Source organism: Nannospalax galili, unplaced genomic scaffold, assembly GCF_000622305.1.
Source record: "Nannospalax galili isolate Female #2095 unplaced genomic scaffold, S.galili_v1.0 scaffold589, whole genome shotgun sequence".
Classification (NCBI taxonomy): domain Eukaryota; kingdom Metazoa; phylum Chordata; class Mammalia; order Rodentia; family Spalacidae; genus Nannospalax; species Nannospalax galili.
The window spans coordinates 1,981,884-2,004,557 of NW_008360324.1; the positions used below are offsets into that span (position 1 = coordinate 1,981,884).

The following is a 22,674-nucleotide window of genomic DNA, read 5'->3' on the forward strand; positions in this document are numbered from 1 at the left end:
GTGGATCAGAGCAAAGCTGTGAGGATTATTGATTGGTTGGGTTTGGGGAGTAGAACAGAACAGGAGCAGCCCCAGCACCAGTGGCCCCCGGGCCCTGGCCCCACTTGTGATCATGATCTTGGCAGTAAAGTTCTGCTCAGCAAGCAGGCCAGAAGCCAGGACATAAGGGTGATAGATGACCCCGTTGTCAACACCCCAAACTATGTTCCCTCACTGAGGGCTGTGGGGGAAGAGGGCTGTGAATCTGGGTGGGAGGGTACAGGCAGGAGCCCAGATTAGAAGGGACTGAACTGGATAATCCTTCTCAACAAACCCCAACCAGCTGCCCCTAGGCTTCATCCTGGTTGGAGGAGAGTACAGGGGATCCAGGGGGAAGCTGGGCATTCATGCAGAGAAAGAACTAGAAAGGGAATGGAACCCTGTCCCTGGCTCCCAGGCTGGGGTCTGTCTCTCTGCTAGTTCCACGATTCCTGGGGTCCTACTAAGATTGTGAAAGAGTCAGAGGGATCAGACTACCCTCTCTCAGCCATGCTCAGGGAGGGAAGCCAGGGCTTAGAGTTGGAGGCCCAAGGAGCAGCTGTGGTGTGGTGATGGGGCACACGGGTCTATTTGCATGAAGGAGCAGGTGGCTGAGATTTCCCTGACAAATCACAGGCACTTATGGCTCCACCTCCAGGAGGCCCAAAGATACCTGTCTCCTCCCAGGCCAGCCCTAGCCAACCCCACCGGCAGCCACAGAAGCTGGAATACACCAGACCAGGCCCTGGCTGAGGATATTCATGATCTTTATTGCACAGGCTGGGAGAGAAGATGGGGTTATCGCCCTGTGTCCACCTCACTGAAAGCAGTCAGCCTCCAATTCTTGCCATGTCTTTGCAGGGAGGCATAGTGATCTCTGTCTGTCCTTGGCTGCAGGTCCCTCAGCTGGGACCAGATCTGGCTCTGGAGCCTGGTGAGCACTAGGCTGAGTCTATGTAGTGAGCTCAGCCCAGGGCTCCATGGCCCTTGTAGATCCCCAAGACTGAAGAGACACAGCTTGCAGCTCTGCTTCTGACGTCACATGGGGGCTTCTCATGGGTCCTTTTACAAGTCAAGTGTGGCCATACCAAGAAGCTGGCTGAGCCACTCATAGCTCCTCTCGGACCCGGAGTGGCTTCCCAGCTTTGTCTTGGACCCGCTGAAGCTTGTGGCTGGGGGGTTCTGGGGAAGGGTCTCTGTCAAGCATTTCTTCCGCTTCCTCCTCTTCCTCTTCCTCCTCTGGCTCCTGCAGCAGCTCTTTGGCTTCTGTCCACTCCTGGAGGTGGATAAGAGTCTGGCTCAATCCTCTGCATCTACATTCCCTGGCCCATCTCACCACCCATGAGCTTCCCGTGAGCCTCCAGTGTCCTCCCTTCACATCTTCCTGCTCCTGCTCCTCCTTACCTGCTCCCTGTGCTCAGGGGCCCACGTGTGCCACAGTGCCAAGGCACAACGCCGTCCCCGTGTCACAGCCCATACACCATGGGGATTCTCTCCACCAGAGCTGAAGGCCACGAGGCGTCCACAGCGAGGACGAACCTGAGCCTGAAGGTGAGGGCAGGGGGACAGAGTGTCAGCTCTCTTGCCTGCCCATCACTTCCCACTCCCTAATTCAGGGGCTGGCTTAGGGCAAATGAGAAACTGGCCTTAACTCAAAAAGGGAAAATGCAAAACTGAGCTGGAAAACAAAGGAACAGGTGCTTTCTGGAGGGTCTCTTGTTGGTTCCCTGCCCTAGTTAGTGCCCTGACCTTTCCTGTCTGACCTCAGGAGTCTGAAGTGAAGCAATCTGGGGCATGAGAGTAGCAGCAGACTAGGTGAAAGAAGATGAGGACCTTTGAGGTATTTCCACCCTAACGAAGCCCTAGATTGTACATAGGAAGGTGACTGGAGAGTAAGACAGGATACCCCTACGTGACACAGGATGGCCTGGAGCTCCTACCCCAGACTCCTGGTGCTGGGGTTACCAATGTGCACCACCATGCCTATCCCTCCTCTTGCCCATTTTTAGGACCAGGTGTTTACCTAGAAATCTCCATGATCAGGGAATGGGTGAATAACAACACCTAAAATGTTTATTAATATAAGGCACTGGAGCCAGGCGTGGTGGCACATGCCTTTAATCCCAGCACTTGGGAGGCAGAGGCAGGCTGATCTTTGTGAGTTCTAGGATAGTTGGGGCTACAGGGAGACCCTGTCTCAAAAAAGACTATATATATATATAAGAGTTGGAGGCCCAAGGCACTGGTTCATTCTTCTAGGGCCAGAGAGGTGGCTCAGAGGGTAAAGGTGCTTGCCACCAAGCCCAACAACCTGAGATTGCTCCCCAGAACCCACGTGGTAGAAGGAGAAAATCAACTCCTGCAAGTTGTCCTCTGATCTCTACACACATACAGCAGCACAAGATTCCAAGACCCACTCCATGCACACACACACACACACACACACACACACGCACGCACGCACGCACGCATGCACTAACTGTAAAAGAAAATTACTTCTTATAGTCCTGGGGAGATGGCTTACTGAGTAAAGTGCTTGCTGTGCAAGCATGAGGATCTGAGTTCAGATTCCCAGAACCTACATAAAAGCCAGACGCAGTAGCACATGTCTGTACTCCCAGAATTCCAGCAGCCAGATGTGAAGCAAAGACAGACAGTTCTTTTAAGTAATAGCTCTTAATGTAGGGCTGGGAGTGTAGCTCAGTGGTAGAGCACTTGTCCAGCATGCACGAAGCTTGATTTGCAACAAAACATACACACACACACACACTTTTAATTTTAAAATATAGCCAAGTGTGATAGAGCACACCTGTAATTCCACGTTTCCAGTTGCAGAGGCAAAAGAACTACTATAAGTACAAGGCCAGATTGGTCTACATAGCAAGTTCCAGGCCATCCGGAGCTATATAGAGAGGCCTTGTCTCCAAAAATGGGAAGGGAAGGGGAGGAGAAGGGAGAGGAGGGGACGGAAGAGGGGATGGAAGGGAAGGGGCCAGTCAGTTAGGTTGGTGCATGCCTATAATCTCAACACTCAGAAGGCCAAGGCAGGAGGACTGTTCTGAGTTCAAAAGCAGCCTGGGCAGTTGGATGTGGTTTAATCCCAGTACTTGGGAGGCAGAGGCAGGCAGATCTTTGAGACAGGGAGACCCTATCTCAAAAAGATAAAAATCTGAACTCTAGTCCAGGTGGTCCTGTATATGTGCTGCCAGCTCCACTGGTGGCCTTGTGAGAGGGAAGGGCTAAGTTCCTCAGATCCCCAGAATAGGAACATCTGGCTCTGGAGGGACCCTGCATGCTATACTTCAGGAACCCTTGTTTTGTTTTTGTTTTATTTTAATTTTCACTACTTTTATTTATTTTGGGGGGGTGTGCTAAAGTACAGCACACTTGTGGAGGCTGGGGAACAACTTGTGGGACTCAGTGCTCTCCTTCTACCATTGAGTCCTGGAGATTAAGCTCAGGTTCTCAGGTTTGGCAGCACCATTACCCACTGAACTACCTTGAAGCCCATATTTTGTTCTTTGAGGTGTCTTGATTCAGTGTCCAGGCTGGCCTTGAACTTCTGGGTTCAAGTGCTCTTCCAGCCTCATCTTCCTCGACAGCTGGGGCTTCAAATGTGTATCCTACGCCTGGCTATGCTGGGCCCCCTATGGGAGGTGAGGCAAACCTTGAAGGCATGGGTGGGGCACTTAGAGATCTACTGTGGGGCTCAAGGAACCTCTCTGCAGAGGAGCCCTGAACACAGACAGCCCAGTGGCCAGGAGGGCTGGGGAGAGGGAGGCAGGAGGAACAGTGTTAATGTAGCCCCAGCCATTTCCCTGCATTTGCCTCTGGGAATCTGTTTTGAATCCTGACCCCACAGCTGGTCCTCTGCCCCTCCCCCTACCGTGACAGTGAGGGCGTTGGGCTGCGTGAAGAACAGGTCACCCCCCTGGAAATCATCATTGAGGTAGAGGAGTCCACTGGGGGGGAAAAAGACAGAAAGCAGTTAGACCCTCCTCCACATACTTAGATCCAGGCCTGTAGAAGGATGGTTTTTGTGTTCCCACCTCTCTGACCCTGGAAGGGCCCCCTACCTGTAGTCTCGATAGGTGTAGGCTGGGGGCTCCCGCCAGCATTCCCCAGTGTCAGGGTCCAAGACACAGTTGTCTGCGTGCACTGGGTGACTAAGGTCCATGCGCTGTTCTTGCTCACCTAGGATATAAAGAGATCTGGCGAATGAATCAGGGCCCTGCCATGGGCCCCTTGTAGCTCCTAGGGTGGCAAACAGCAGGAGAAACTTCCTGCCTCCACATTGGCCAGTAGGAGGCTTTCTGGAGCAAAAATGGAAACCCACATGGATTGCCAAGGTTGGGCAAGCACAATGGGTTACCTTCTATGGCACTTCGGCACACCAGGTGGGTGAAGGAAAGATGCAGTGGCCGTTCTGGGGAGAAGTAGGCCTGGGTCAAGGTCCGTACTCGCTCACTCACCTCCAGAAGCAGCTTAGCACCTGGCCTGCCCACAGTCCCAGCCCGGGCCAACTGCAGGCAGGGAAAGAAAGAAGTGATAGAAGGTGGTCTAGCCCCAGCCTCTGTCTTGGTTCTGAGACTGCACTCCTGTGTGGGCCTGAAGTGTAGCAGCCCAGACTCTTCTCTTAGGGGCTCCATGACAACACCCTGGGCTTCAGGTGGCAGAACACATCGTTTCTCAACCATGGGCCAACCATGCAGTGGTCTAGGTGCCCAGGGAGTGCCCCCACAGAAGCCTAGGCCCTGGAATCCAGCCTCCTGCACACATCCCCTCTTCTCCAGTCCTAGGCATCAGACCAGGCCACAGCACCTCCTCTCACCTGAGCAGCCTTGAGCACTGTGAGCCCCTCAAAGTGTTCATGGGTGCTATGAGGGGAGCGACGGCCCCGATAGCCAGACCTGGCTCCAGCTGCAGCTGCATCCTAAATAAGAAGGGGTTTATGATGAGTCACTCCTGGCTCACCTTGCTGCCACAGAGCTACCAGGCTCTCCTTCAGGCTTTCTCCATGTCTGGAAGATGTTGGGAGTTTCCATAATGTCCCATGACTCGTTTTTCTGGGCTCTGGCTCTCTCCCAGAGACTGACAGTCATCCTTGTCATCTGGACTGTCAGACTGAGGGAAGGTCTGTGTCCTAGTTACCTTTTTTCTTTCTTTTTTTTTTCACTTTTGAGACAGGGTCTCCCTGGAGCCCCAATTAGCCTGAAGTTTACTATGTAGACCAGGTTGGCCTTAATCTCACAGAGCTGCCTGCTTCTGCCTCCCGATTCCTAGGATTAAAGGCATGTGTCACCATGCCCGACCTCTAGTTACTTTCTCTTGCTGTAAAACACTAGCCAAAACCAACTTGAGAAAGAAAGGGTTTATTTCACCTTACAGCTAATAGTTGATTCATCATGGAGAGAAGCCAGGGCAGGGGCTCAGGGAAGGAACCTAGAGGCAGGAACTGAAATACAGACTATGGACAAACACTGCTTACTGATTTGCTCCTCTGGCCTGTGCTCAGCCTGTTTTCTTCCCTTCCCTTCCCTTCCCTTCCCTTCCCTTCCCTTCCCTTCCCTTCCCGTCCATCTTTCCCTCCGCCGACATCTTTCCCTTCCCTAGGGAAAGGAGCCCCGTGCGAAACAATTCTTTGAGACAGGGTAGCCCCAGCTGGCCTGGAACTCACTATGTAGACCAGATGGGCCTCAAACTCACAAAGACCTGCCTGCCTCTGCCTCCCAAGTGCTGGGATTAATGGCGTGCACCACTACATCCAGCTCTGCCTGCTTTCTTACACAACCCAGGACCACCTGCCCAGGGGTGACACCACACCCACAGTGGGCTAGGCCTTCCTACATCACTCAACAATCAAGAAACTGCCTCATAGACATGCCCACTGGCCAATCTGATAGAGGAAATTCTCCAGTTGAGGTTCCCTCTTCCCAGATGTGTCAAGTTGACAAGTGAAGGCACCCTTCCCTGAGGAGACAGGAGTCTTTCTGCATCTGAGGGACAGGCCAGGTTCTGGCAAGAAGCCAACTTGAGGTGGTAAGACAGAACTGACCTCCTCCCACTTGACGTTTTCTTAGAGATCCTATGAGCTCCATAGCACCACTGCTTCTAATGCTGGATCTCAGTTACCCAGCGGCCTCCACAAGACTCACATCACCTGTGGGTCTAAGTGTATTTGGATGTGTACATCTGGGATTTCTTTTTTCTTTTGAGCCAGTTCTTTAAAAAAAAATTCTATTTATTGTTTTTATTTTATGTGTATGAGTGTATTGCCTGCATGTATGTAAGTGCACCCGTATTGTGCAATGCCCTCAGAGGTCAGAAGAGGGCCTCGGATTCCCTGGAACTGGAGTTATGGATGATTGTTCATCACCATGTGGGTGCTGGGAACCAAACCTGGGTCCTCTGCAAGAGCAACCAGTGCTCTTAACCACTAAGCCGTCTCTCCAGTCCCTGGGGTCTCATTCTGTAGCTAAGGCTGGCCTAGAAATCATTATGTAGCATAGACTGGCCTCAAATTTGTGGCTCTCTTCCTACCTCAACTTCCCAAGTGCTGGGATTGTAGGAATGAGCCACTATGCCCAGCTGACAGCCATTTTTTTCTGTCTATCTGTTGAATCTCAGAATAAGTGTCACTACCTAACTACTCCAACATACAAATCTCATCCCTGAGAGTGCACCTCTTCACCCAAACCAAATAGTTTCCTCCCCTTCCTCTTCCTCCTTCTCCTCCTCTTGTGTTTACCCTTTGTACAGCACTGGGATCAAACCTAGGGGCTTACCCATGCTAAGCAATCTCCATCACTAAGCTATATTCCAAACATAGAGTTTTCGTTTGGATTTTTGTTTTGTTTTTTGAGACAGGGTCTCCCTGTAGTCTCAGCTAGCCTGGAATTCACTATGTAGACCAGGCTAGCCTCAATATCACAGAGCTCTGCCTGCTTCTGTCTCCCAAGAGCCAGGATTAAAGGCATGGGCCACCATACCTATGTATAGGTATATAATTTGTTTGTTTGCTTACTGGGATGTTTGCCTAGGATGACCTCAAACTTGAATTCTGGATCCTCCTGCCTCAGCCTTCTACGTGCAGGTTAAAGGTCTGTGCCATTACATCTGGTTTATGTAGTGCTAGGGATCAAACCCAGGACTTTATGCATGCTAGGCAAGCACTCTACCAAATGAGCTACACCCTCAGCCCCTGGGATTTATATTTTGAGATAACAAATAAATAGATAAACCAATTCAGATGGTAATAAGTGATACAAAGAAAATTAAAACAGGGTTACAATCTTAGAGTGTCTATCCACAGCTACTTAAGGAAGTGACATCTAAATTGGAACTAAATAATGCAAAGATGCCACTTGAATATCTGAAAGGGGAAGCAAATGCAAAGGTCCCGAGTCAGAATAAAGAACAGAAAGGTCTGATGCTTGGGAGTTATCCTTGCCTCCTCAGCATCTTCCACAGACTTGGTCCCTAACGTGTCTACCTTTCATTCCTAAGTATTTCTTACCACTCTCTCTTCTGTTCCCCTTTCATTATTCCCTTAAATTCATAGAGGACCTAAGGCAGGGGCACTCTAAATGACTCACTCACGGTCTCTCACTCACGGTCTCTCCATTGCATTCTACAGACTGCCACTAGAGGGATCTACTGAGCCTACACGATTACTGTGCTTGAATAGTCCACACAAACTGGGAAGCAAGCCTCTTAAATCCAGCAGCAGCTGCCCACCATCTACCAAGAAGCTGATGCCACTGGGTCTTCACCCAGGGCTCTCTCCCTCTTCCCTATACTGCCTCTTGATAACTGGTCACAGGATCCTAAGCTCTTCGGTTTCACCATGGTCTAGTCAGAACAATATGATGACAGAAGCATTACGATGAATCCCACTTTACAGATGGGGAAATTGACTCCAAGACATTTAAACAAATTGTCCGAAGTCTCACAGGTAACTGTTGGATCCCGTCTATGCTTTGAACCTGCATTTTATTGCAGTTCCCAGAAAGCACTTTCCTCTTTCTTCCCTTTTGTCTTCTCTTCTCCACCTCCTTTTTCTCCCGTGAGATGGAGTCTCCTTAGGTCACCCAGGCTGGCCTCAAACTCCTGAGCTCAAACAGTTCTCCTGCTTTACCTTCCCAGTATCTGGGACTGTAGCACATGGTTAAAAATGACGTAAGGGGGCTGGAGAGATGGCTCAGCAGTTAAGAGCACTGGATGCTCTTGCAGAGGACCTGGGTTTGATTCCCAGCACCCACATGGTGGTTAACAACTCTGTAACTCCAGTTCCAGGGGATCCGACACCTTCTTCTGACCTGCATGGGCACTGCACGACATGGGGGCACTTACATACATGTACAAAGAATTATATATGACTCTAAAGGGCAGAGTCTGTGCCCATCTACCTCCTCCTGGAGTTCTAGTTCACAGACAGCACTCTAGTCCACAGAGTGCACATTTAATGAATGTAAGTCTGGAATGAGGACTAAGTATCATAAATAGGCAGATGCAGTCAGAGGTGGTGGTGCATACCTTTAATCCAGTACTTGGTACTTGGGAGGCAGAGCTCTGTGAGACCTGAGGTCAGCTTGGTCTACATAATGAGTTCCAGGCCAGCTGGGGTTGAAATAAAGAAATAATTTTTTTAAAATGGCAGACTCCACATGTGAGCATGGGCCATTGAACCCAAACTAGGAGAGGATGCAGTGGCTGGAAAAAGAAGCCTTGGATGCTCTCTGAACTCTGAGGTAACCAAAGAATCATTCCACACACTCCCATCCATTTTTATGTGCTTGTATTTTTATTTTTTTGCTTTATTTTATTATTTTATTATCTTTTGGTCTTTTTTGTTTGTTTTTTGTTTTTTGTTTTTTTTTGAGACAGGGTCTCCCTGAAGTCCCAGCTGACCTGAATTCACTATGTAGACCAGGCTGGCCTTGAACTCACAACGATCCGCCTGTCTCTGCCTCCCGAGCGCTGGGATTAAAGGTGTGCGCCACCACGCTGGCTCTTTTGGTCTTTTTGAGATGGGGTCTTCCTGTAGCCCCAGTTGGCCAGGTAGACCAGGTTGGCCTTGATCTCTCAGAGATCTACCTGCCTCTGTCTCTCGAGTGCTGGGATTAAAAGCATGCACCACCACGCCGGGCCTATCTTTTTTTTAATCTTATGTGTATGCATGGATTGTTTGCATGTATGCATGTGCACCCATATTGTGCAATGCCCAAGGAGGACAGAAGAAGGTGTCAGATTCCCTGGAACTGGAGTTATGGATGGTTGTTAGCCACCATGTGGGTGCTAGGATTTGAACTCAGACCTTCTGCAAGAACAGCCAGTGCTCTTAACCACTGAGCCATCTCTCCAGCCCCTGCTCTTACATTTCTCTTTTCTTCCTGTCAACTTCTAACAAAATCCTTTGTAAAGCACATCTACCCTAGCCAAGCGTGATCCTGAGTTTAAGGGTAGCCTGGGCAATATAGCAAGACCCTGTCTCAAACAAGAACATCCACCCTATATCAGCTAAATTAAGAGGAAAGTGAACTTTTCCACAGCTGAGATACAGCAGCAAACATGAACTTCAGGAGAGATTCAGGACAGGCAGAACAGACTCAGGCTAAGAGCACAAGAGCAGCCAGCTAAACCTGAAGGTCTCTAACCAAGTGGCTGAACTGCAGGCCATCCTACCTTGGCCAGCTGCAGCAGCATCCCACACTCGGCTGGGGTGAGCAGCCCATCCAATACAGCTCGCTCCGATCCATTCAGCTGCTGGGCATCCTGGGTGAGGGTCACACCTTCCAAGAGGAGGACATCTGCAGGGGAAGGGACAGGGCAAAGTTCACTAAAGCTTACCTGAGGGGCAGTAACTGACAGTTTCCAGGCCTTCAGGCTTCTGCTTCCTGACATCCCTCAATCCTGCCTTTCTTTCTTCCCTACCCCGGCACATCCTACCAAGGAACTTACCCTTCCAGTAGGTCAAGGGCTTTGGCTGTGGAGGCTCATGATCCCAAGGCCTCTTTTCTTGATCCTCTCTCGGGGGGGAGAGACATACTCAGCAGACAGTCTAGACCCATTCCCTCACCTCCCAATCGAGCCCAGGTGGCCCCCACCACAGGGCATGCCCTACCTGAGCTTCTCTCTCAGTGCCTCAGGGATTAAAGCGGTTGGGGTCCAGGAATCCTGTAAGTCAAGAACAGTGCCATCACTCACCATATCCAGTACCTGGGAGCTCTGATATCAGAATCAGAAGGCCCACATGAAGGTCCTCCTGCTTCCAGAGGGGAAGGCATAGGAGGAAAAGCCTGGGCTACTCACCTACACTAGTCTAATACCCTGGGCTCTAGACCAAACTCTGTAATAAATAACTTTCATAGCACTTACTGTTTGCCAGGTGATGTTCTAAGAGCTTTATACTTGCAAATGAAAGTTATGGTTTAACATTCATAATATCTAATGGACAGAGAGCTGTAATGAGCTCATTTTTCAGTTGAGGGTCCTAAGATATAGAAAGAAAGTAACGTGGTCAGTTCTACTCAGCTTGTAAGTGGCAGAGTAGGGTTTAAAAGTAGGGTTTAAAACTAGCTTCACAGACCTGTTTTTTGTTTTGTTTTGTTTTGGTTTGGTTTTTTTTTTTCCGAGACAGGGTCTTCCTGTAGCACCACTTGGCCTGGAACTCCCTATGTAGACCAAGGTGGCCTCCACCTTAAAGAGATCTGCCTGTCTCTTGAGTGCTGGGATTAAAGGTTTGTGCCACCATGCCCAGCCCCACTTTTATCCAGCAGTTCTCAGCAAGGGTGATTTGGCCCTCCAGGGAACATTAAGCAAATGTCTAGAAACATTATTGATTTCATGACTTGGGCTGTCAATGTGCTATCGACTGAGAAGAGGCCAGGGAAGCTAATGAACGTCTATCCAACAATGCACAGAACATCCCAGTTCCCTCCTCCAGCAAAGAACCATCTGATCCAAAATGTCTTTTTCCTTCTTCTTCTCTGTTTTCACATTTATTTTTATTTTATGTGTATGAGTGTATTGCCTGCATGTATGTAAGTATACTTGTGTTGTGCAATGCCTCAGAGAGGGTATTGGATTCCCCTGGAATTGTAGTTATGGACAGTTGTGGGTGTCATGTGGGTGCTGGGAATCAAACCCAGGTCCTCTGTAAGAGCAGTCACTGCTCTTAACTGCTGAGTCATCTCTCCAGCCCCCTTTTTTTTTTTCCTTTTTACAGTGCTGGGGATAGAACTCTGAGCCTTTATGTGTGCTAAGCAAGCACTCATCACCTAGCCCTTAAAAAGTCAATAGAGCCAGGGGTGGTGGCGCATGCCTTTAATCACAGCACTCAGGAGGCAGAGGCAGGCAGATCTCTGTGAGTTCAAGGCCAGCTTGGTCTACATAGTGAGTTCCAGGATACCTAGGGCTACAGGGAGACCCTGTCTCAAAAGACCAAAAAAAAAGTCAATAGAAGACTATTGCTTTGGGGCTGGAGAGATGGCTCAGCAGTTAAGAGTACTTGCTGTTCTTGCAGCGGACCTGGATTGCCAGCACCCACTTGGTGGTTCACAATCATCCATAACTCCAGTTCCAGGGAATCTGACACCCTCTTCTGGCCTCTGTAGGTACTGCATGCATGTGGTGCACAGACATATATGTAGGCAAAACACTTCTACACATATAATAAAACTAAATAGCTAAAATTTGTAAATTTGTTTTTATGCTATGTGTATGAATGTATTGTTTGCATGTATGTAATTGCTCTGGAGCATGTAATATCCACAGAAGCCAGAAGAGGGTATCAGATTCCCCTGGAACTGGAGTTACAGATGGTTGTTAGCCTGCCATGTGGGTGTGGGGAACTGAACACAGGTCCTCTGCAAAAGCAGCCAGGGCTATTAGCCACTGAGCTATTTCTCCAACCCAACATAAATAAATCTCTATAAAAATTTTTTTTGTTTGTTTTTTGAGACAGGGTCTCCCATAGGCCCAGCTGGCCTGGAACTTGTTAGGTAAACCAGGCTGGCCTCGATCTCACAGAGATCCATTTGCCACTGCCTCCTGCATGCTAGGATTAAAGGCATATGCTGCCACACCTGGCTAATATATTAAAAAAAAATACTTTTAGCTCTCTGTGAAATTGAGGCCAGCCTGGTCTACAAAGCAAGTTCCAGAGCAGCTGGGGCTACAGGGAGAACTTTTACTTTATGTTAAGTACCAGCCTCATGACGTTGACACTGTGCTTGGTCCTCATAACTACAAGAAGGGTAATAGGGTAATGGAAGCATCAGTAATGATGCTTTCAGTTCTTGACAAAGGCAAACGACAGCCAGAGGGTGTTTGTGGCAGAGAGACTGATGTGTTGACACATGATTCCATAGCCACCTTTAACTACAGGCTCATTGACCCTGTCCTTGGGAAACTGGGATGTTAGACTTTTCTAAGCCTCCAGGTCTATGGGCAAGTGGGACGCTCTTGAAGACTGCAGTGATTTATGAATATCCAGCATTACTGCTCTTCCCTCTGGACCACAACTACTTACTGGGTCCTTGAAGCTGGTGCCCAGGTGTTCCATGGCATAATAGAGCTGCCTCTTCTCCCCCAGGGATAGAAGGATGAAGTGTTGGATGTCCTGAGCGTGACAGAAACAGAGAAAGTAGAGACAAGGAGAAGGGAAAGGAAGGTTGGAGAGAGTAAGGCAGCTCCGGAGTCTATGGGATACATCTAAGCTCCTAAAATTCATCACCAAATCCAAATCTGTTGCTTCGATGGCTCAATGTTCAGAGTATCTGAGCTCAAAGGAAGGGAGGAATGTGAAAGTGCCTGTGCGCTGTGTGCATGTGTGTGTGTGTGTGTGTACACAGCAGGCAGACATGAGATTAAGGGAAGAGAATGGGGCTGGCAGGGGGTGGGTGGTCTCCCATGCACACATGTCAGATATATGGGGGCAGGGAGCTAAGTCAGAAATCAGATGCTGGACTTGGGCATCCCTTTGGTGGCTAGAGAGCTTGGGTAAGAAGCCAGAATGGAAGGTGGAATCCAGACCACTTCTCAAGTATAAATGTTTGATCCAGGCCTACCTACTAATGAGGGAAGGGTTACCTCTCTTGGTCCTAGGTTGGGTCTTGGCTCTCCAAACTGGGCTTGGTACCGGTTCAGAGCCTTTTTGGCAGCTTCATCCTCTGGGTAGAAGAGCAGGACACTCAGGACATTTTCCATGGCCTGTGACAGATTCCCAACTGGAGATGGAGGAAGGTGGGATGGGGGCAGAAACAAAGAAGGCAGAGGACAAAGAAAGCTGAAGTTCGTCTCCCAAGATCACCAACTTTAAGAACCCCTCCTAGCCTCTACCCTGTCTGGGAGATGTGCCCATCCTGAACTTCTTTCAAAAGCTCACTCAATGGGGCTAGAGATGTGGCTCAGTGGGTAATAGCACTGGCTGTTCTTGCAGAGGACCTGGGTTCGGTTCCCAGCACCCACATGGCAACTAACAACTAAGTTCCAAAGGATCCAACACCCACTTCTGACTTCCATAGGCATTGCATTACACAGGTGCACTTACATACATGCAGGCAATACACTCATACACATAAAAAATAAAATATTTTTTAAAAAACCTCACTCAAACATACCTTTGCTGGTAGAGCTTAAATAGAGGAAGAGAAGAGGTAACAAAGGAAGGTGAGAAGCAGCAAAGGCTGAAGGAGCCAGGAGACCCATCTGAGCTTTTCACAACGGTACCAAAGGGCACCGTCCAGAAGTGATGATCCCTAAAGGCCCTGACAGTGAAACTATCTATGTAGAGATGGATGGTAAAGATAGGAAGATGAGGCTCAGGATGCCAGTAGAGACAAATCTTCACTCCCAGGGTTCATTCTTCCCCAGCTGACCCTGAGCACAGGCCTCGTGCAACCGTCTTAGCTGGTCAGGTAGGAAGTCAGGGACAGGGAAACTGCGACCAGGACGGGTAGCTATGTCAGTCACACAGCGCTGCCGGCACTGCAGAACCCGGATCCAGTGTCCTGCAGAAAATACGCCCGAGCCATGGGCTGTGCATGCTTCTCCCCTGGCACCAATCTCCTCCTACAGCACATACTCCCAGCCCCTTACCTGCAATGGCCTCATACAGGCCCCCCTGGCTCCCTTCCTCCTCCTCCTCTTCAGCCCCCTGCTGTTCCTCAGACCCCTCACAGTCAGCACGGCAGTGTTCCATCTGGGCCAGGCTTCCCTGGAGGGCCTCCTCTAGCCTGGGCAGTGCCAACCCTGCCTGCTGATGTCCCAGTAGCTCCAGACCAGTGTCATAGGCTACCTGTGGGGGAGGGGAGCACTCAATCATCTAAGATTGGTGATGGTAGGGTACCAAACAAGACTGGGAGGTGGAAGAGTGAGGGGCTCATTTGAAGCTTGAAATCTCTGTCCTCCTGCACCTTGAGAAAGAACAGATAAGGCCTCAGAATTCGAATGTTAGAACATCACAGTTCAGTGACAACAGAGGAAGGTAAGGATCAGGGAAGGGACTCTATCCAGGGCCACAGAGGAACGGTATCCAGAGCTGATGCTTAAACTGCACAGGGCCAGAGTTGACTGCATCCAGCCAGCACTGAAGGGCTCACCCAATATAGGGGCGTCTCCAGGTCCCGGAAGCTCTGTGGTCGCACCCTAGACATTCTTCTGTACTTAGCCATGTCTTCCCGCATCTGCAGGTGTGTTGGGTTTGCTACAAAGAAGGTGTGTGCTGCAGCTGCTGCCTGATCCAGCTTCTTCAACTGAGGAGCCAGAGGCATAAGAATATCAGAGCCCCAAGGTGGAGAGATAGACTGCAGATCTCTGTCTCTTCACCAGTCCAGTGTCCCGTTGCCCCCTATTCCTGCCCCACCCCTCTTCGACTCTAGACAGTCTGGATTTGCCCTAGAGCCTTAGGGCAATTCAGGGCTGTTCTATCTCCCAACCGGCAGAACCCCTGGAAACCAGATTGCTGGGATTCTCAGGACCCTAGTACTTAAGGAAAGGAGATCTGAAAACTTTGGGCCATGGTCTGAGGGCCTCAGGGCCTCGGTGCGAGACAAGGACATGAATGCCTGAAGTAGATGGGGTAGTAGGGAGAGACTTAAGCGGCTAGCAGAATCTGCAGGTCTCTAGGACCCTGAGCTGAGGTGTGTGGAACCCCTCCCGCCCCCAAGCCACGTGGGCAAAAGCTACGTCCCAGTAGCTGGGCACAGTCCACTGACACCGACCCAGATTCCAGCCTCCAGCCTTGCCTCTCCTCCCAAGCTTTGCATCCCTCCTTCGGCCTTTCCGAAGCTCCCTTCTGCCCAAAGGCTCACACTCAAACGCCCAGCCCTGAACACACACATACACACACACATACATACATACATACATACATACGTCCTGTCCTTTGGCTGGTTTTGCCCCCTCCCGTTCTGCTTTTGGTACCCAGGAAGAGGCTGTTGTTCACCCCACGAAGGTCTCAATGAGACCCTACTGAAACAAAACTGAGGACCCCTGCCCTCCCTGCTCCATCCACTCCCACTCCCCTTCATTCCAGCTTGACTCCCACTCTCTTTTGGCTGTCTCTCTGCGACCTCCACGGGTCTGTGCCACCGTTTCGATGGGACCTACTTAAGTGCGTAGAGGTCCCTTAGAAGCCCCCACGGCCCCACCCCGAATCCCGCCCTCTCCTGGTCAGCTCCAAGTACAGCAGCCTCTTTGCTTGAGGTTGGCCCCCGCAGGCTCCCGCACCTGGTAATAGGCCCTCTGCAGGTAGTTGTAAGGCTCCCTTCGGCGGAAGGCATCCCGGAGCGCGTTCCCTACGCGCAGCCGCGCCGCACCCCCGGGGCCCAACCTCCGCTCGGCGCAGTGGGTCAGGCACTCGGCGCGGCGCAGCGCGGCGCGGAGGAGCAATGGCTCCCAGGCCCGAGGCCCAGAGTCGGGCTGCGGGGCTCCGAGGAGCTGGGCGGGGAGCGCGGCGTCGGGCTCGGCCGCACAGCTCGCCCCGCAGTCCCGCCGCACGCGGCCCAGCGCCGCGTAGCTCCGCAGCGCCTCCCGCAGCAGCGCCACCGCGGGCGCCCAAGCCCCGGCCGCGTAGGCGCGCAGCCCGTCGGCGTAGAGCAAGTCGGGGGCTTGGGGAGGCGCCCCCGGAGACCGCGGGGCCAGGCCCGGGGGCTCGGAGGGCTCGGGGGACCCCGGGGGAGGCAGCAGCAGCAGCAGCAGCAACCGGAGGAGCCGGAACATAGTGCCAGAGCCCCGCTGCCGAAGGGAACTGGGGGAGCCAGGAGGGAGGGAGAGGAAAGCGGGGGAGGGGGGATGACGGGGGGGTGGAGGAGGAGGGAGAGGAAGAGAGAGGGAATGAGTGAAGGAAAAGAAACCTACTGGACATGGGCCCTACCGCAGGGGAAACCAAAGTAGAAGAACAAGAGAGGAGTCAGAGGGAGAGACTGAAGCAGAATTCCAGTGTGTCTAGTCTAGGCAAGAAAGGGAAAATGGAGAAAAGAAGGTAAAATGGGGAGCACTAGAGCCTGGAGCCTCCATGGAGGACTGGTGGCACCAGCCCCTGTGGACTGTGGTGTGGGGTAACTGGGACTTGGTTCCCTTCCATCCTTGGGTCCTGGAAAAGGAGTGTGGACCCCTCCCACACTCACCTACTCAAGGTCATCTGTTAACCCACCGTTTTGGAGAAAGAACTTGGCAATGCACTATGAAGGGTAACTCCAGGCCTGGGACACCAATTCTGGTCCTAACCTTTTACTACCCAGGAAGTGACCACCTGGACGCAGCATTTGGGGGAATTGAGCATTGGGAATAGAACTATGCTCTAAAACCTTTAGGAATCTGAACAAAGAGTGTTTCTCCATGAGCCATATGCTGACTCATAAGCCTGTCTCTTCTCTGTCTGCATGTTGGTCTGTGATGTCTCTATGTCTCTTTCTGTACCTCTTTCTACTGCCCCTTCTCCAGTTTTTTCTTTTTCTTTTTAAATTTATGTGTATGAGTGTATTGCCTGCATGTGAATGCACACATGTGAGTGTACCCATGTCGTGCAGTGCTTCGGAGGTTAGAAGAGGGCTTCAGTTTCCCCTGGAACTGAAGTTAAGGATGGTTCACAGAGGCCATGTGGGTGCTGGGAATCGAACCCGGGTCCTCTGCAAGATCAGTCAGTGCTCTTAACCGCTGAGCCATCTCTCCAGCCCCTCCAGTTTGTTTTTTATGAGCCATTCTCCCATCCCCAAGCTTCTGCCCTTTGACGCCACAGACACTGGGCACCAAGGTTTCCATGGCAACACTTCAACCTTTAATACATTTTGCAAGGGGTGATGGAAGATGAGTAAAGTGTCTGGTCACTTGGATGGGAGAGAGCAAGGGCTCCACAGCCCAGATCTAGCGCCCATCTTCCTGGAGTCTGAAGGCAGCTGCCGTAGGCTCAGGGCCAGAATGAAGTGTACTCACCCATGCCCCCTCCTCTGAATCCACCAGGCCCATGTAGGTTCACAGGGTCAGCTGGGGGAAGATGGGGTTGCTTGGGCCCCAAGGTCTTCCCCAAGCCCTTGCACTCCCCTCACTCCCTGTCAGGGAACAGCGTCTCCCTGCACTTAGCCCCAAAGGAAGTCCAACAGCTCTGCTCTCAGGAGACCCAAGGGAGAGTCGACGAGGTGAGAGACCCAGTGGCCTGGGCCTACGAGGAGAGGGTCCTGGTGAGGCAGTCGGAGAAGGAAGAGGTGTCTCATCAATGAAGGTGGTGATCTCCTCCCGGAAGAAACCAGGACCTCGTGGGGGTCCCCCGCCTGACCCCAGAACCCCACTTTCTAGGAACTGGCGAAGGCTGGCCAGTCCCCCTCCTTCAGCCTCTTCCTCATCCTCCTCGTCCTCCAGCCTGTGTCTTTGTCCCAGATACTCAGGAGGGCCCCCAAGGGCCCGACTCTGGGCTGGGAGGACCCGGATGTCATCAGAGGATGACCACTTGTGCAGGAAGGAGCCTGGTGCCCGAGGAGTAGAAAAGATGTTGGTCTCATCATGGGACAATCGACGGGACAAAGGGACCTGGGAAGAGGAGCAGGGGAGACCTGGAGGTGCTGCAGAGACAAAGGTAGAGGAGGCAGAAACCGAAGTGGGGCCTCTGCAAGATGGCTTCACGCTCTTCAATTTCTCCCAAACATTTACTCCAGTAGGCAAACCTGGTTCTGAGAGATCTGAGGAAGCCTTTCTTCCCAGGCCTTTCCTTCACCTGCCCCTTAGGGTACCCTGTAGGCCAAGGCTATGGGGTAGCGGTGCAGGGGACCAGAGTTGGGTGGATCATCCAGTCCCATACCTGTAAGTAGTGTACTCTCTCAAGGGGAGGAAAGAGCATGTGCCGTCCGGGCAGCAACTTCACCTGGGTGGGGTCCCGAGCCCCTGGTCCTGTGGCCCCATTAGCATCAAAACGAATTTTACACACCCGGCTGTCTGTATAGTCATCACAGGCCCCATCTAGAAGAGAAAGGGAACAGAGCGGTTACAGGCAGAGAACACTCATCCTTTCCTCATCCCCTTCCTAAGGTCCAGGAGAACCCTTTGGTCTCCATTAGTCTCCAAGTTCCAAGTGGTTCAAGGGAATGGTTAGCATTGCTGCATTCACTGAATCCCTGGTCCTTCATACACAGACACCTATTTATCAAAATTACCTGCCCTTCTCTAAGAATTGTCCCAACAGCAGGGAATCTCTCCTAGGAAGCTTAGCTTCCCCTTCATGCCACAGCCGCCTTCTGCATTAGGACTGGGGGCTCTCTCTGGCACTCTGTTTGGCATGGGTCAAGATGGACAATGTAGGCTTCTAGAGAGGAGCAGAGGCCAAGGAAAGGGAGTCCTCAGTGCCGAAGGAAGCAGGGCCTGGATAGCTGAGTGCATGATCAGGCTATGGGGAGCCTGGAGGTAGCTCCAGCTCAGTCCAGCAGGGGGCACTCCAGGGCAGCCCATCTCCTCAAGGAGAAAGGGGGCTGATGAAAGGGCAGAACAGAGAAGGGATAGCTAGCTGTCCAGGAAAGAAAAGGCCCAGTCCCTCCTCTGACCATCTTCGCCTTCGTCCTCCGACATGATAGCCACACACTGCTCCCACACTGTGCGCACGTCCGCACGGTAGCGCTCACAGGACCAGATGAAGGAGGGCAACAGCAGCGTTTGTGCCATGGAGCACCATAGCACAGCCAGCACCATCCATGGTGGAGCTGAGTCAGACTTCAGGGAGAAGAAGCTCACCACCTGGCAGGGGATAAGGAATAGTAGGGTCAGGGTTGAGAGCCCAGCCCCCCCCCCTTATGAGCCTGACATCCATCCCTAATGCAGTGAGTGGGCAAGAGATAAAGGTGGGGTGAACAGAGAAGGGACTGAGGAAGATCAGAAAGTGCCCTGAAGTTGGGACAGAGGGAGGAAGGGAGGGACTGCAGGAAATGTGAAGATAGAGAAACCCAGGAATAAGGTCTAGACAGGGTGGTGGGATGAGCCCTGAGATTTCCACTCAGGGATGCTCAGAGACTGTAATCTCCAGAGGGAATTAGGGAATGAAGAATGACTCTGGGCAGCTGCTGGGTGACAGGTTGAACAGTGCAGGGGAAGGATGGAGGATGGAGCTAGAGGGTAGGAAGTGGATCTGAAGGATGGATGACAGAGTTGAATGGTGGAAACTGAAGAATGGATGATGGAGCCGGGGGGTTGGGTAGTGGGAGCTAGAAGATGGATGATGGAGACAGGGACTCACAAATGTCAGGGGACAGACATGGGGGAGGAAGGTGGATGATGCAACTGAAGGAAACACGATGAAAAAAGCTGCTGTATGACTGATGGAATTGGATGGCAGATGCTGTTGATCCTGGGACCTGGATATTAAGAACAGGTGGAGGACCCCAATCTCACCAAGATGGGCACTCCTGTGAGTGAGTCATAGAGAAAGACGATGGCGCTGACCAAGTTGGTGACCTGCAGGGATGTCTTGGCAGACTCAGAACCATCCAGTGACGACCGCCGCTTCCCTCGAGTATCCTCCACTACAATGGCTGGCACCTCAAAAGCTGGCCGGGTACCCAAGCCCCCCAACCCACCTGCTTTGGTTCCTCCACTGCCCCCTGCTCTCCGGGCCTGCCGAGCCCTCCGGGGCCGGGCCCACAATGTCTGGTAGAAGGTGATAGCCACACAGACCAACCCCATGACAATGCCCCCAAGTAACAAGAGGCTGAAGCAGACACCAAAGCCAAGGCCAATCTTGGAGACTATGAACTGGCAGCCTCGGGCATAGTAGCGCTCCCCGTTGTTGTGCCAGCCAATGGACGGCAGTGTGGAAAGGATGAAGCTGACCATCCAGATACCCATGACGGCATGGAGCGCCTGCTTCTTAGCGTTGCTGAGGCGGTAGTTGACAGGCCAACGCACCATCCACATGCGGTGGTAGGAGAGCGAGGCAACCGTGAAGCAGGTGGCCAGGGCCAGTGTATAGTAGGTGGACACAAAGACTTTGCAGATGCTCTCATTCCAGTCATAGTCGGATGAAGCCTGGCGTCTCAGCTGCACCACAGCAAAGGTGGTGAGGGGCACAGCTGCCATGAGTATATGTGTGCCCGCTAGGAAGCAGAGCAGCAACTCCAGTGGCTTGTGCTTCTGCTGTTTGGCTGAGATGCTGAGGATGATCCAGGCATTGGCCAGCAGGGCCAGGAGCCCACAGGCCAGCCAGGACAACGCGTTTGAGCGTAGGGAGGCTTCCTCTGCCCCCACCCCGCCCCGAGCCATCCTATCCTCAGATCCCCCCACCCCCTTGAACTCCTGGGGGCGGGGGCTAGGTCTCACCCAGGAGCCCCACTCACACACACCCTCATGATGCCCACAATCCTTGCCCTGTAGTCAGACAAGCTGACTCCAGGTCCCCACTACTGTTCAGCATGGCATGACTGACCCAGCTAAGGCTAGGTGGGCAGGGCAGGGGAGAAGGCAGAGAATCAGCAGAGGTGGTCCTCAGTCTCCATGTTGGGTGGGGCCCTTTCTTAATTATCTCTGTAATTGATGGGGGAGGCAAGCTGGCTGCTTTCCCAGCTAAGAGGCTGGCTGGGAAGCTCTGATTCCCATGCTGGGACTTGCAGGTCTTTTCCCTCTGATTCTGACCAGTCAGGGAATCTTCTGGATGCCCCAAGAGGTTTGGGTGTGGGGCTCAGTCACCTGGACAAGCTGTAAAGGAATATGAGATGGGGTGGGGGGAGTCAGGACTTTGCTGTACCCTCACTGTTTGTGCTCCCTTGCCCTTCAAACCATACAGATGATCGAGTGCCAAGGGTCACTGGAGTCATTCAAAGCATTCTCCTGCCTCAATTCAGGTGGTCACTTACCCACACAGATGTTCTCTCATGTTTCCAGACTACCAGGAAAAAAGGTAGCCTTAGCTCCCTGTCTCCCATCTTTTCAGCCCTTTCTCCTCTGACCCCTCCGGAATTCCCAGATTCCTTCTTATAACAGCCCCTGTTCAGACTCATCCACCCCAGTCTTCATGTTCCCAAATCTCTCTTCAGAGTTGCTGATGGGAGACGGGTGATGTGTTTCTTCTTGGGGGCTCACAGTAAAGCAGGCGCCCCAGACCCAGCAATCTTGTTGTAGCTCAGCTCACTTCTCTGAGCCTGAATTCCCTTCTCCAACTACCCAAGGAAGGGGAAAATCAGAGAGGGGGGGGCCTCGGGAACGTGAAGGCGGGGGAAACCACTGACATCAGAAGCATCCAGAAATGGAAAGAGGGGGAACCAAAGAGAAGGAGGAGAGTTTGAGCAGAAGAGAAAGAGGGGGCAAAGTGGTAGTATCTGAAAATAGAAGAAAAAGCTCAGAAGCCCTGGAGAGATCTTGGAGGGAGGGGGCTGGGAGGGTGGGGGATGATGGAGGTAGGGAGCAGGGAGACAGAGAGCCTGGGAAGAAAAGCCCGACATTCAATAAGGTGCCTGTCCTCACTAGACCTTGAACCTCCTCTCCTGGCCCAGAATCTCAGTTTCCCTTTGCTCAGGGAGCAAGGAGAGACCTGGCTGTCTGATCTTAGTGACACAGTTCAGTGAGTCCTAGGAGGGGGCTGAGAGGGAATCAGGTGAGACACCGAATGGAGTAGAGGCTGTAAGGACCCGCATAAAGGCTCTGGGGCAAATGGGGTAAAAGTGGGGTGCAGCTGTGCCACTGCCTAATTCCTGCGGAAGAACCTTAGACCCCTTGCTTTCCTCCAAAAGGTCCATCCCCCCACATTTGTATCCCACCCAGCCCAGTACACCCTAGTTGCCATGGCAATGGGCAGCCAGAGGGAGGTGTAGGGAATGGTTGGGAGGCCCCCTACTATCCCCCCTAAGGCCTTAGGATCCCTTCCCACCACACCCCACCCCCCTACACCCCCACTCCCGACTAGTGGGCTCAGGAGGAAAGAGACGGAGAGTCAGAGAGGGAGGGAAGAAGGAAGATATGAAGGACGGAGAAATGGGGGTGAAGGACAGAGAGAGATCACAGGAGGGGAGCGGGGATGCAGGGGGCTTCCTGGCCGACCGGGGTCCCTCGCCCTTCGCGGTTGAAGGGATAAGGTCAGGCGGCTCCTCCCTCCTGTCACCCACTACCTTCTCCTGGGCAGAGACAGCAGGTGGCTGGGGAGGAGGGGCGGGCCGGAGGGGAGCGGAGGCAGCTGGCGGGGGTTGG

General features: G+C 52.2%; 2 protein-coding genes across 4 annotated transcripts; both read right to left on the reverse strand.

The window, feature by feature from the left end:
* Positions 1–768: 768 nt before the first annotated feature.
* P3h3 (prolyl 3-hydroxylase 3) lies at positions 769–16,358 on the reverse strand. 2 transcript variants are annotated; one of them, XM_008825379.2, is made up of 15 exons: positions 15,751–16,358; positions 14,622–14,774; positions 14,119–14,317; positions 13,899–14,030; positions 13,111–13,247; positions 12,551–12,640; positions 10,142–10,194; positions 9,979–10,046; positions 9,703–9,827; positions 4,850–4,951; positions 4,391–4,541; positions 4,095–4,212; positions 3,905–3,980; positions 1,423–1,563; positions 769–1,294 (listed from the first exon to the last, which is right to left on the reverse strand). In XM_008825379.2, the coding sequence occupies exons 1-15, from the start codon at positions 16,240–16,242 to the stop codon at positions 1,127–1,129; spliced, it is 2,205 nt and encodes a 734-aa protein (XP_008823601.1). In that variant the 5' UTR covers positions 16,243–16,358; the 3' UTR covers positions 769–1,126. The 2 variants fall into 2 exon arrangements, with proteins under 2 accessions (XP_008823601.1, XP_029415640.1); XM_029559780.1 differs by having other exon boundaries at positions 13,111–13,190; positions 15,751–16,294.
* Positions 16,359–17,276: 918 nt separating this feature from the next.
* Positions 17,277–21,694, reverse strand: Gpr162 (G protein-coupled receptor 162). Of its 2 annotated transcripts, none has more exons than XM_008825380.3 (4): positions 19,891–21,677; positions 19,050–19,239; positions 18,314–18,471; positions 17,277–18,045 (listed from the first exon to the last, which is right to left on the reverse strand). In XM_008825380.3, the coding sequence occupies exons 1-4, from the start codon at positions 20,755–20,757 to the stop codon at positions 17,494–17,496; spliced, it is 1,767 nt and encodes a 588-aa protein (XP_008823602.1). In that variant the 5' UTR covers positions 20,758–21,677; the 3' UTR covers positions 17,277–17,493. The 2 variants fall into 2 exon arrangements, with proteins under 2 accessions (XP_008823602.1, XP_008823603.1); XM_008825381.3 differs by having other exon boundaries at positions 17,650–18,077; positions 19,891–21,694.
* Positions 21,695–22,674: the final 980 nt, after the last annotated feature.